Source organism: Myodes glareolus, chromosome 9 (genome assembly GCF_982192425.1).
Source record: "Myodes glareolus chromosome 9, mMyoGla1.1, whole genome shotgun sequence".
NCBI classification, from domain to species: Eukaryota; Metazoa; Chordata; class Mammalia; order Rodentia; family Cricetidae; genus Myodes; species Myodes glareolus.
This window is the reverse complement of record NC_142034.1, coordinates 31,969,377-31,981,839: the sequence shown is the minus strand read 5'-3', so window position 1 is coordinate 31,981,839 and position 12,463 is coordinate 31,969,377. Positions and strand designations below refer to the sequence as shown.

The following is a 12,463-nucleotide window of genomic DNA, read 5'->3' as shown; positions in this document are numbered from 1 at the left end:
ATAGTGATTATGACATGAAACAAAATAACTTTGGCAAATAATTATATAAAATCAACCAAGCTATGGAGTATTGCTATACGTAGGCAATTTCATGAAATTACTGTGGCCATTACTCTTCCAGTTTTGAAAATCATTCCTCACCCTCCTTTGTCACTGTGTTTCCCATAACTGAATAGCATGAGCAAAATCAGAGAAACAGACATACTGAAGACTTACTATGGGGTTATTACATAGTAAGTGCTACATTAGGAAATGTACATTTATTTCATGTGCTCAGTGTGGTTCCTAAGTAGTATTCTTAGAGGAAAATGAATTCACAGTGCCTAATGTTTCATGCTGTGCCACATTGCCAAATGGAAGCAAGGCTAGGACTTTGACCCAGGTCTTTCTAACTGTAAAGTCTCTACTTTTCTATACCATCTGTTGTGTAGCAGTTTCCTTTAAAATTAAAATTCCAACTTGGAGGGAAGCTCCTTAAAACACAGGACACTTAAGGGTGGGGGGACACACAACGACACGGACATGGCACAACACACATACAACATTCCACCTCGTAGGGAATCTCCTCATGCTCAGGAAGTAATCAACACAATGGCTTCAGGAAGTCACTGAAACTGAGCAAATCACTACTCCCACCACCAACCCTCACCCGCTGCCTTCTCCCAGCATATAAACTGTAAGGGCTGCTGAGAGACAGTCTTAGACAAGATGAGCTGCCTAGAACAGACTTAGACCAGCAGAGCTACCTGGAAGAACTGGAAGAAGCTAAGGCCAGCTAAGCCACTTGGAAGAAACCAAGAAGTCAAGCAGCCTAGAAAGGTCCAGAACAATGGAACTGCCCGAGAGACACTATCCTGTTGAGATAGCTATAGCTTGTACAGTTCTACCCAGATTCCCAGATGTCATGAACTGATATCCATGCTGGGCTGGGCATTTTGGCACTGCCACATCTTTGAGTCATTTCTACCCCTGTAGGTAACCCCTCACCCACATTCCTATAAATAACCCTAATAAAACTCATGGTTCACCAAGTGGGACTTCGGTGGTAACTGTACTTTGGTCTGTTGTATGTACCTTATCTGGGCTGGGTGGATGCTTGTTCAGGTCTCCCCAGAAATAGTGTCACACAACACCATGTTTTCTAATACAAGGAACCATAATGCCATGGAATTGGCTCACTGGTGTTACTGACATACTTACAGGGTAGGTGCTTCTGTGTTTTCCGATGCTAGCAAGTCCAACTGTGGTTGAAGATTGGAATACAAGTTGCTTGTTATAACAGGACTCGGAGAGCTGACACCTAAAACATAAAATGCATTTGTTTGACTTTTTAAGCCAATTTTTATCATGCTTATAGTTACCATCATTAGTATTCTCAATTTTCCACAGTTAAGAGATTGATTTGGATGCTTCTGTCGCCATAAAATGATATGGTTTCCTCTAAGAGAGTTTAAAAGCATCATTTATAGGAGACATAAAAAGGGACAAAGACAGACAATCCCAGCCACATAAAGAAGCTGTCATAAATGGAAAATATTATCTGTTGGATTTTCCAAAATCTCAAACTGATCCAAAACGGAAAGGATTGTGCATGTCTTCTGCCTCGCACAAAAGTGGACAGCTAGGATTTCTAAAAAGCTCAGCCTTCACATCTACGCCCGTAAACCCCCATACAATTAAGACACTGAAAGGGAATAACTATCTTCCTGTGCCCCAAATCCATAATGAGAACCCATGAAAACTTTCTGGACAAGTGGTCCCACCAATCTCACTAGCTAACATAAGCAAGCTGCCAATAGTTCAGAGATGAAGAACGCTTGAAAGGAAACCACAAATTCAATACTGTGTACTTTTGCTGTGGAAACACCAAAATATAAGAGAAAAATTATGGTTTGGCTGAACTAGAATCTTAGATATTTTCTTCATCTTGAATATTTTGTAGCCTAATAAAACTTGTTGGAAATAAGAATGGAGATAGTATGTTAGATAAGGTGGGTAACTACAAGCCTACAGTGCATTTGGCAAATGCCATTTCATTCATTCATTCATCTTCACAAGTTTTTCAGGAAACCACTGCCTCTCTTTAAAAAGTAAGGCAGTCTCAAAGGTTAGGCGGCAGAACTGGACCTCCAACTTCCTTTTTAACTGCCTTCACGTTTCTCTCCCATCCAGCCTTGGTTCATAATTTCTGATTTCCTTTGTCTGCATCAGTCAGTCTCTTATTTGAACCGTGGCATAGCAAAGACATCTAACAATAATAGTCTATATCTGGAAGAGATTTAAATATCGGCTAGTGAGGAGCAAAACCTCTGTAGGTCAGGTAAATTCCATGGGCTTCTGAGTCAGCAGGATGAGTTCCAAACCCTCCCCTACACGCCCCATTCGTTTGCTAGATCTAACCCAACTGTTTTGCAGGGAAGTGATTACATCTCTGATAGTCAAACTGACTTCAGTCCTTCTTGGGAGGCATTCAACCAAGGAGAACTATTTCCTATCAGGTTCCTACGCTGTGGAGAGAAGGCCCAGTTGCTTATTTACTTAAGGCTGAAAGCTGAGCATTCACGGTATTGAGTGCTTCCCCATTGGACATAGGTGTTGGCAGGATGGGACTAAGGTCGAGAAGATCACAGGAAGGAGCAGAGGGCTCATTGGAAGTCTGAAAAACAGCAAAAAAGAGACAAGTTAGGGGGACAATCATGCAACTTATCCTAGCTCTCTCCAAACACATTCCTTTGGATCTTTTCTGAGAAAAACATTAGGCCATGACAACTTAAATTTCACTGCACTAAGCACATGAATCCCTCCTTAATTAGAGACCCTCCTAACAACTTAATATGGAAACAACACGGCCAAAGCCACTGCAGGGTGTTGGTGTTTCCATCTTTTAAAGAGCTGTTTCTAGGGAACCTTTACTTCCTGAAGGATAATTTGTAAGCTACTTTGTTGTTTTCTTTAGACATTTCTAATCACTTACATTGGTAGCTTCGTTCAGGTTCCTATTCTGTTCCAGAAGTCTTTGTTGGTTTCGAGTAAACCTGTTGAAATCAGCAAAGTGTGACATCATTTACAAACAAAGCTTAGTGTTATTAAATACACAGACAGTCACTACAGTGATGCAGAGCCCCATCTTTACTCAATCCCAGGAAATACCTTTTGTAACTAACTCTCTTCCAGGGGTGGGGGTATGGCTTAGTAATACAGTTCAAAGCTCAGCATTCAGTCCCCAATACCACAACACAGCCACCAAAATCCTGTCTTCTAGTTAAGAGAGTACCAACCTTCTTAGAAAAAAACTGTGAGGAAATAAAAAGTTAAAAAAAAACCATTTAATCCCATGTTCTAGAAATTAGCACTACTGCTAATATGTGCAGTATGTGTATTCGCTAAGTGACTTTACTTCTATATTAATTTACTTATTTTGAGATAGTGTTTTGCTGTGTAGCACAGGTTAGACCTATGATCTTCCTGCCTGAGCCTGTAGTGCTGGAGTTAGAGACACATGCCCATGGGTCTAATTACTTTTAAACTTAGGTAAAATTATACTTTATACAGCTCTGTATCTTAATTCAATTGTGTTGCATTGCTATAGTCGCTTAGAGCTGTAATTTTTAATGCCTATAATATTTTACCATAATAACCAACAATATTGCCAATTCTTATTTTCAAATATAAGGTTGTTTCTTACTTCACCATTATAATTTTCATAAAATTAATCCAACAGTTGCACAGATGGCCCTGACTAGACTAAAAGGGTTGCTCAACTAAACAAAAAAGTTATCAAAAAAGTTATGAATTTGGAAAGGTGTGTGTGTGTGTGTGTGTGTGTGTGTGTGTGTACATGCCCATGCACATGGGAAAATTAACAGAGTGAGAGGAGGTAAAGACAGGGCTAAGGGAAAGAGTAAGCAGGGTGAGTTATATGCATGTATAAAATTGCCAAAGAATTAACTTAATAAGAATATTCAAGTGCATGACAAGTAGTTCAGTGTTCAGTGTATCATCAGGAAAAAAAAATTGACCTTTTACAATTTGGTCCTAATTTCCCACTGCTTGTCTACCACAGTAAAAGAGAAGCAGTTAGAACTGTCATAGAGTAAAAACCCCGTGAAACTGAAGAAGTCCACATACTCCCTACTTTCTACATGCCTGTGAATCTGACTCTCTGAGCCTTAGTGTTCCATCTGCTAAATGGGTATAACATCGGAGCCATTTCTTCAGAGATGCACTTTTAGAGGCAAAATCAGATAGCTGCAGGGTGATAACAGTAGATGTGAAGCTGACTTAAATTAAATTAAATGTTGCTTCAGGAACTTATGGTATTACCATTATAACATTGACTCCAATAGCCTAAATGCTTTAAAAACTTGTTCTGTATCTGAACACACTTAGGTATTAGATCAGTGATTTTTAACCTGTGTTCTGACCTCTTTGGCAAAACCCTGTCTCCAAAAATACTTACACTATGATTCATAACAGCAGCAAAATGACAGTTATGAAGTTGCAACAAAAATAACTTTATCGTTGGGGGGTCAATACAACATGAAGAACTCTATGTATTAAAGGGTCACCTCATTAGGAAGGTTGAGAACCACTGTTTTAGATTCTTCTAAAAAGCATGCTTTGCCAAATGGGGTGATGGAAATATTTTGTAGGTAGCATGGAGGGGAATCTTTGGGGACTTTGAGGCCAGACTGCTATAAGAAGAATAGCGTTCTCTTCTAGTGATACCCATGTCCTGCTTCACTCAGTGACAGGCTAGATGGAAACCGGGGAGGAGGGGGGGCTGAAGACTGCGGCGGGAATGGAGTCGGCTAGCAGTTTACCTTGGCTAGCAGAGTCTCTGGATGTTAGAGACAGGCTCACTGCAGTCTTCGAAAGAGTGCTTGGAAAGAAAGACTCAGAAGAAGCCGTCAGAGTGGTAAGAGGAGAGCCGTACTGAAGCAGGTATTGGCACTGAAGATGGAGGAAGGAGACCATGGGCCAAGGAAAGCTGGCAGCCTCTCCTGGCTACAAAGGTAAGGAGATGGAGTTTCCTTTGGGACTTCCAAAATGCAAGGCAGCCCTACTGACATCTGGAATCCAGCCCAGAGACAGACACTTGCATCTCCCAACCTGGAGAACCTACTTTATGACCTAATAATAATAAATCTGTGTTGCTTCGAGCTATGGAACTCATGGCAGAAAAACAAAACTCGTAAGCATCTCTTTTAGAAGCCCTATTTCTCTCTCTAGATTCAAGGACCACAGTCACTGTGGTCCCTGTTGTTCAGAGCTGAGTCAACACAAGCAATTCAGTTTCCTGACCTAGATCAAATAAACAAAAGCTCCTCCTTAGAGGAGACATTTAACCAGTGATCTTATGGTTAGCAACAGAATTCTCCCAAATGAGAACCAGACAGCAGCTGGAACACTGACAACCACGTGGTTGCCCTTGGACCTATTTCTGCTTAGAGATATTTACGTCACAGGAAAAGGCATGGCTCATCAATCTTTCCAGTGCTAAGATCATGGTGACTGGGCTCACAGTCAGATTTTCTTACAAAGAGTTGCCGTCCCTAAGAGATAGTGAATGTGAGACCGTGAAGGAGAAAGGAACCACCATAGTACAGCTGCTGCGATTGTCTTCCTGATTCTCTTGCCTAGTGATTGGGAATGGAAGAAAAAGAGTCAAAATCTTTGTGATTTCTAATGTCTAAATGGAACGTTAATGTGGAGGGAAAACGGTGATTCAGTGCAGGAAATATCAGGGGTATAATTCAATGGTAGCACTTGCCTACCAGGGACCAAGTCCTGAGTTCAACCCCAGCATCACACACAAAAATGATAATGAGTGTCAATATGCTACTGTTAGTTGTTTTTATTATATATTATCTCATTTACTCCTGAAAAATATAAATCAACTCCTCCAAAGATAGAATGTTTTGGTTTTGTGTGTTTGTTTTGTCTTTCAAGGGAAGGCTTCAGAATGTTAGGATCTAGATCCTCTCTCATCATCTAGATTTAAATTTAGGTCCACTCACCTCTTTCTTACGCCACTCACATCATTCTTCATTTGCTGGTGAGAAATGTAGCCACCATACAATTAAATAGCCCAGTAACGCTCAACTTAGCCCGGCACCTTTCCAAAGCTGTCTACTGAGCCACCTTAACTGGGAGGCGCCTGCCTGCCATCTGGGGAATACTGCCACACAAGAGAAAACTATTCTATTTCACCATGCCACTCCTATTGAGAGAAAAAGATCTAGAAAGAGCATTCCCTTGCGGGTTCTCCAGAAGGAATGACGTCTGTCTGTACGGTGGTGAAAGGAGAGCTAGAAGGGGGGCAGAGGGCAACCATGGGCTCACCGCTCATAGCCAAGGATGGCATTATTCAGATCCTCGTTCACTTGAATTAGCTCAACGGTCACGTCTTCGTTTTCCACCACCACCAGCAGGTCCATGATCCTCTCCTGCATCTCCCGACCCGTCTTGTAAAGTTTCTGTCAGAAAAAAGGAGATTTCTTCTTCCATACTAGGGATGCTCTTTGAAAACAACAGACACACCAGTCTGCGTGCACTTGTGGCCACTTAACGGCTGTCACCCCAGGGATCATCAACATTTTCAACTGTGGACAGTTCATCAGAAGGCCATGAAAGAAGGTGGCATAATTTTTCTCTCAAACAACAATGTGGTACACTGAAATACAGTATGGAAATTCTAGGATCCCTGTTTAATAACTGAGCTATTTTTTTTGGGGGGGGAAATCACTTGTTTTATAAGCTTTAATTTTCTCATTATAAATGAAAAATAACCACTTGTCACATCTACCTCCAGAGCTGCATGAAAATCAAATGAGATGTGTGAGGCCGGGAGTTGTGTAACTACGAAGCATAAACATGAAATGTCGTTGTCATTATTAGCGATGGTAGAAGTAGTTACGAAGCATTTACAGCACGGGGGCAGAATTTTACTTCCTGTTACTTAAGCCTTTAAAGTTTATAGCTACATCACATTCAGCATAAACTGAACCAGGATTTAAAAACTCATCGTGGATAATGCCCTTATTTGGACCACTTACAATCACTGCCTTGAGCCAAGACATTACCCCACAGCAAGCTTTCTCTCATCAGCATCATAGGCATCCATAGAACACTGAACGGACGCAGCAGCCCCGAGGCTTAGACTGGGGCATCTACATTTTTCTTAACAAGCACAGCCAAGTGTTTCTTAAGCATCCTGACGTTTGAAATCTGCTGCCTTGCAATTGACTTCCTCCTCCTCCTAACAAACATCCAATAAACCTAAGGTACACAGGCTGATAATAGCATCGTCTCAATCCATCTTGGCCACATTCTCCTGTGCATTAGCACAGCAGCAGGCAAAAATGCAGGGATGTCTCCACTCTCACAGCAAGAGCATAAGAACTTGCTTACATATTGCATAATTATACAATCTGACTTCTCAAGAAAGGTGCACCAAAAACATATATATATATATGCTTCATTAAACCATTTAAAAATCTTCAATAGTTTATTATGAGACTCCTGACAGGAAATCCAGCAGTAAATAAATCAAACTATTACTAACTGGCATTTTGACTTGGATGTAGAAGTCACCACCTCGACAAAAACATAAAAAATATTTAGAAGACAAAACAAAATAGAAAGGAAAGGTGAGGGGTTGGAGGGAAAGGATGATGGGTAGGTGATAGATGAGCCTCATACCCACAATGTCAAGCCAGATACGTTATATTATTTGATAATGACCTGATTGCTGTTCATGTACAGGACAGGGTGTCAAAAGTTGTTTCTTAAAGCCCCAGATCTTAAGTATTTCACGCTTTTAGGGCCATCTAGTCTGAGGCAACTGTTCAACTTTGCACTGTAACATGAAAAGAAACCAGAAAAGGAAGTCCCAAAGTAGGTGTGGCCAGTGGTAGACTGCAGGCAAAGAGATAAGACTTTGGACTCAGTAGATCAAAGGTGGCTCCAACACAGTCGTAGGAAATGAGGTGTTTGAAGACCTACAGTGCTTAGTATATAGCAGGGTATCAATAAATGCATTACTATTACTTGAGGAAGGGTCACTAAAAGATTTCTTAGATAATATAATCTATATATAATACTCGCACTATTGCTTGGGACCCAATATCATCCAAAGAAAGAATCCATAGCATCGGATAAACCTCCCTCTTGCCAAACAATAAATGAAAGATTTTCTTTTATTCTTGCTTCCAATGGTACAGAAAGTTTTCCTCTTGTTGTTTATGAGAAGGCTCGCTAGAATAAGGTCAAAATCAAGGAATACAACGGTGTTAGATGCCCAAGACAAAAATGTAGAAATTAATTGAAATGAATCTGCAGCCAGCATCAATAGCCCCAGTCATGTGAGGACCCCCTCCCCACTTTGCCCTTTGGAGAGACAGATGGAGCGGAAACTTGAAAGGAACAGGGCATCTCAGCGGGCTCACAGAGCAGGATGTGAAAACCTCTTCAAAAGCCAGCCCACTCTGATCTCTGCAATTGATGTCTGTCTCAGAGGAGGGCCACACCACCTGCAAGCAGCAGCGACCAAGCACTGCAGAGAAAAAACTAGGGCCCTTGAGGAGCTAGGGATGCAGGGAATGGAGAGAGACTGACAGTGGCCAGTGGATGTATCCGTCATAGAACTCGGGATTGTTTCTTTTGTCATGAAGGCAAAGACGGACTTCTAACCCATAGTGTTTAACAATTCCAAAGGCTCTGGAATACAATGAAGAAGCTCATTAGGACCTTCCAGCTGACTCTTGTCAGGACACTTAGGAATTAAGATAAGAAATCCCTTTGCAGGTTCAGCACCAGCTATATAGTCAGCCCACATTCACCAACAAGGAATGTGCTTAAAAAAAAAAAATGGTCAAATAGCCCCTTCGCAAAAGTATCAACAGGAAATGATATGACTGCATGAAGACTTCTCTGGAAATAAAAATCTGTATAGCAATATCTTCATTATCTCCCCATAGCACATTTCCTCTCCCACAGCACTCCCCACCCAGGCTGCGAGACACACACACACACAGCACGCCTCTATCTGCTCAGAAGGATAAACTCTCTCACCCTAAAGCTGAATGAACTGTCGACATAGCTCTCATAAACACATTAACTTACTAAAAACTCCTTTAACTCCCCATTCTATAGGCTCACCAATCTATTCTTCAGCAACTTTGGTTCTAACTTCTTGTGCCCTAAGGTGTTAATTCTTCAGCAGAGCACTGATGTATATAACTCAACAGATAATTAATTAACTCCTCTAGTACGAAAAGCATGCATGGGAAATAAACCTACACAGTACTGCTTCTAGGCAGCTAGTCAAACATTAGCCGGCTTGAAGGCCCATGAGGATGGATGGCTCCCTGGATCAACTTAGGGTCCCACATCCTGTGATCCTGCTAACACTAATTCTGAAGAAGGAGGGAAGTCTCACAACTGCCCCTCCTTAGAATCTGAAGTACTGCCAAGTAATCATAAGAAACCTCTGTCCTAAACGACTTAGTGGTTGATAATGCTGTTTGATAAAGACAGCAGGAATTTCCCTTGCCTAGGCATGGCCAGAACCTCCTGGGCAAGGAGAAAATCCTGTTATACAACTTCAGAGAACAGCCTGAAACCAAATATGAAGGGAAACGTGATATTCCAGAAGACATGTTAAGACCGTGAAGTTAGTGGCAGACATTCTTTAGATCCCTTCCCTCCTTTTCCCTCCTTGCATTGTTTCCTTTCTAACTCAGAAAGCCTCCCCCACACCGATCCCTTTCCCATTTCCAATATCTGCCAGAATACTGTTTGCCCTGATTGACTCTGAGCGCTCTCTCTCTCTCTCTCTCTCTCTCTCTCTCTCTCTCTCTCTCTCTCTCTCTCTCTCTCTCTCTCTCTCTCTCGCTGTATCCCCTCTACCCCCCACTTCCTAAGCAGCTGCTCAGAATTCCATTGCTGAGCCTGCTGGGTTTCCTGACCTTCAACTCAGAAAGCAGGATTTTCTCTCCAGTCTCCAGCTCCCTCCTTCCAGCACCTCCTGTTCCTTTGCCCTGCTGTTGTTTTCTCCAACTTCTGAGGTAGTTTTGAAACTCTTTGATCTACAAGACTAAGACCCTGCAAATGGAACCCTGTGTTTCACAATTACACTGTGATGAATTGCAAACCAAAGGCCTTAGTTACCACCTTCGGGTTCCTTCCAAATGAGCCAAAGAACTGATTCAGGCCCATAGCGAAAGGTAATAGGTTAGACATCTACAGCCAGTCCTGGGTTCCAAAGAGAAGTGAATTGGTTCCCACATCTACAGCCAGTCCTGGGTTCCAAAGAGAAGTGAATTGGTTCCCACAGATATTTGCTTGGGAGGGCAGTTTATCCATCACACCATTGTTTGCTATCCTGTGCACAAATTGTCCCCTTTCTGACTACTGCAAGCTCATCTCTAAAGGGAAGGAGACAGACCCCAAGATACTAGAAAAGCCTGTCCAGCTTAGTTTCTTACAAGTGGTAAAAACCATGAGAATGACCAAAGGATAATTGCTTTTCCTTCCTTTTCTTTGCCTTTTCCCCCCTTTACTTTCAGGTTTGTTTGTTTTTTCCCCTCAACTGGTTTACAAACTACCTTTCCAGGATCATATTTAAGTTTCCCATGATCTTGTATTTCTCCAGTAAATTAATCCAAAGCTTCCTGTACTTATAATGTCAGAGTCTCAGTTGCCTTTATTCTTCTCCCCTGTCTACAAAAACCAGGCAAAAAGGGAAAAGAAAAACTACTAGGTATGGTGACACAGACCTGTGACTCTACTCAAGAGACTGAGAGGCTGGCGGGCTGTGTGTGAGTGCAAGACTGGCCAGCACCACTAAACTTTGTCTTAAAAATGGGAATAGGAAGAAAAGAAAATGGGGCATGTGGTGGTGGTGGTGGTGGGGTGTTCTCAGAAAGGGGAAGTACCCAGAAGAACACTAGCTGTTCAGGGTAAGAGCAAAAGGCCTAAAGCCAAGTGCAAAATGCCAAGGAAGCAAACACAGGGCAGATAGATCACAATTCTTTATTCCGTGCCCAGATCAGACACATTTAAATCAAACTGGTTGCAGCCTCTCAAGCCCCATACTTTATACCTGCAAAAGGAATGAGGTCTCCACGCAGTGAAGGTCTAAGTCCACAGAAACACAGCAGTAAGGAAAGGAGAGGCAGCAGATCTACCTGAGGTTCTCAGGAAGTGCAAGAGCCCCGTGAGTCAGCAAGCTTTGGGATCTAATGGCTTAACATGGACAGGAGGAACAGGGAGGGACTTCCAGATGAAAGAACATGGGGAGCAAGTTCCAAATAAATGAAGTCACCATTAAAATGTGAGCAGAAGCCCAGAAGACAAGAGGTCTTAATGCTAACAAAGAGTCACTGGTTACGTACACGTACAGAAAGGGCCCAACACGTTCTGAGTGAAGACTTTTATTTGCTGACCACTTTCCTTCTGTCTGCCTTCCAGATCCAATGACCGTGCTTACCACCCTCCTCTGTTCTGTTGGCTGCATCATCAGGACCTCAATGGCCACTGGTTTCTGATAGGATTCAACTAACTGGGCATACTGGCATTTTATGGGAGGAAGGGATGAAGGCATGCTCTTGATATTCCATGTGTCCACCACGTCTGCCAGTGATGCCATTGTGTTCAGGACACCCTTTACGCATAATCCCTTCCTGTTCTCCCTCTCACCAGATTTCTCATCCCTGATAACCAACGACCTAGGCCAGGAGTTCCCAACATGTGGGTTGTGACCCTTTGGGGTCACATGTCAGATATCCTGCATGTCAGATATTTTCATTACGATTCATAACAGTAGCAAAATTACAGTTGTGAAGTAGCAATGAAAATGATTTTGTGGTTGGCGGTCACTACCACAGGAGGAACTGTATTAATGGGTTGCAGCATTAGGAAAGCTGAGAACCACTAATGCTGAGCCTCCAGAATCTCCTGCAGTTTCTATGAAGGTGGCCAATCAGGAAGTAGAGCTTATCACCCACCCAGGGTTTATCTGCTGCTGGTCACCACAGTTCAGATAGGTGTAAGGAAAACTGAAACAGTGAAAAATAAGAATCTAAAGAATCACTCTTTTCAGCCACAGTCAATCCTTGTTATATTTATCTTTAAACATAGGCTCCTAGCCATTTCTCTCCATAGACGATTACATCCAGTTCATTGTTTTATATTAACCATAGCGACTGATTAAAGTAAGAAAGTTAATTAGAATTTTTAAAAAAATGGCAAAAGAAATTAAGAACAACTGAGAGATAATGGTGCACACTTTTAATCCCAGCACTTGGGAGGCAGAGGCAGGAGGATCTCTGTGGGTTTGAGGCCTGCCTGGTCTACAGAGTGAGTTCCAGAATAGCCAGGGTTGTAACACAGAGAAACCATGTCTCAAAAAACAAAAAGAAAAAGAAAAGAAAAGAGAAGAGAAGAAAGAGAAGAGAAG

General features: G+C 42.1%; 1 protein-coding gene across 4 annotated transcripts in view; it reads right to left on the bottom strand.

Annotated features, from left to right (window-relative positions):
- The window catches only part of Tom1l1 (target of myb1 like 1 membrane trafficking protein), a 42,293-nt gene that overhangs the window by 11,746 nt on the left and 18,084 nt on the right, over positions 1–12,463 (bottom strand). For all 4 annotated transcript variants that reach the window (XR_015003759.2, XM_085695651.2, XM_085695649.2 and 1 more), the window contains 4 exons: positions 6,346–6,479; positions 2,975–3,035; positions 2,539–2,656; positions 1,201–1,300 (listed from right to left, as the gene is read on the bottom strand). Coding sequence is in view for 3 of the 4 variants with exons in the window: in XM_085695651.2 (XP_085551777.2) it covers positions 1,201–1,300; positions 2,539–2,656; positions 2,975–3,035; positions 6,346–6,479 (413 nt within the window). In the remaining variant the exon portion in view is untranslated. The remainder of the gene's footprint in view (positions 1–1,200; positions 1,301–2,538; positions 2,657–2,974; positions 3,036–6,345; positions 6,480–12,463) is intronic.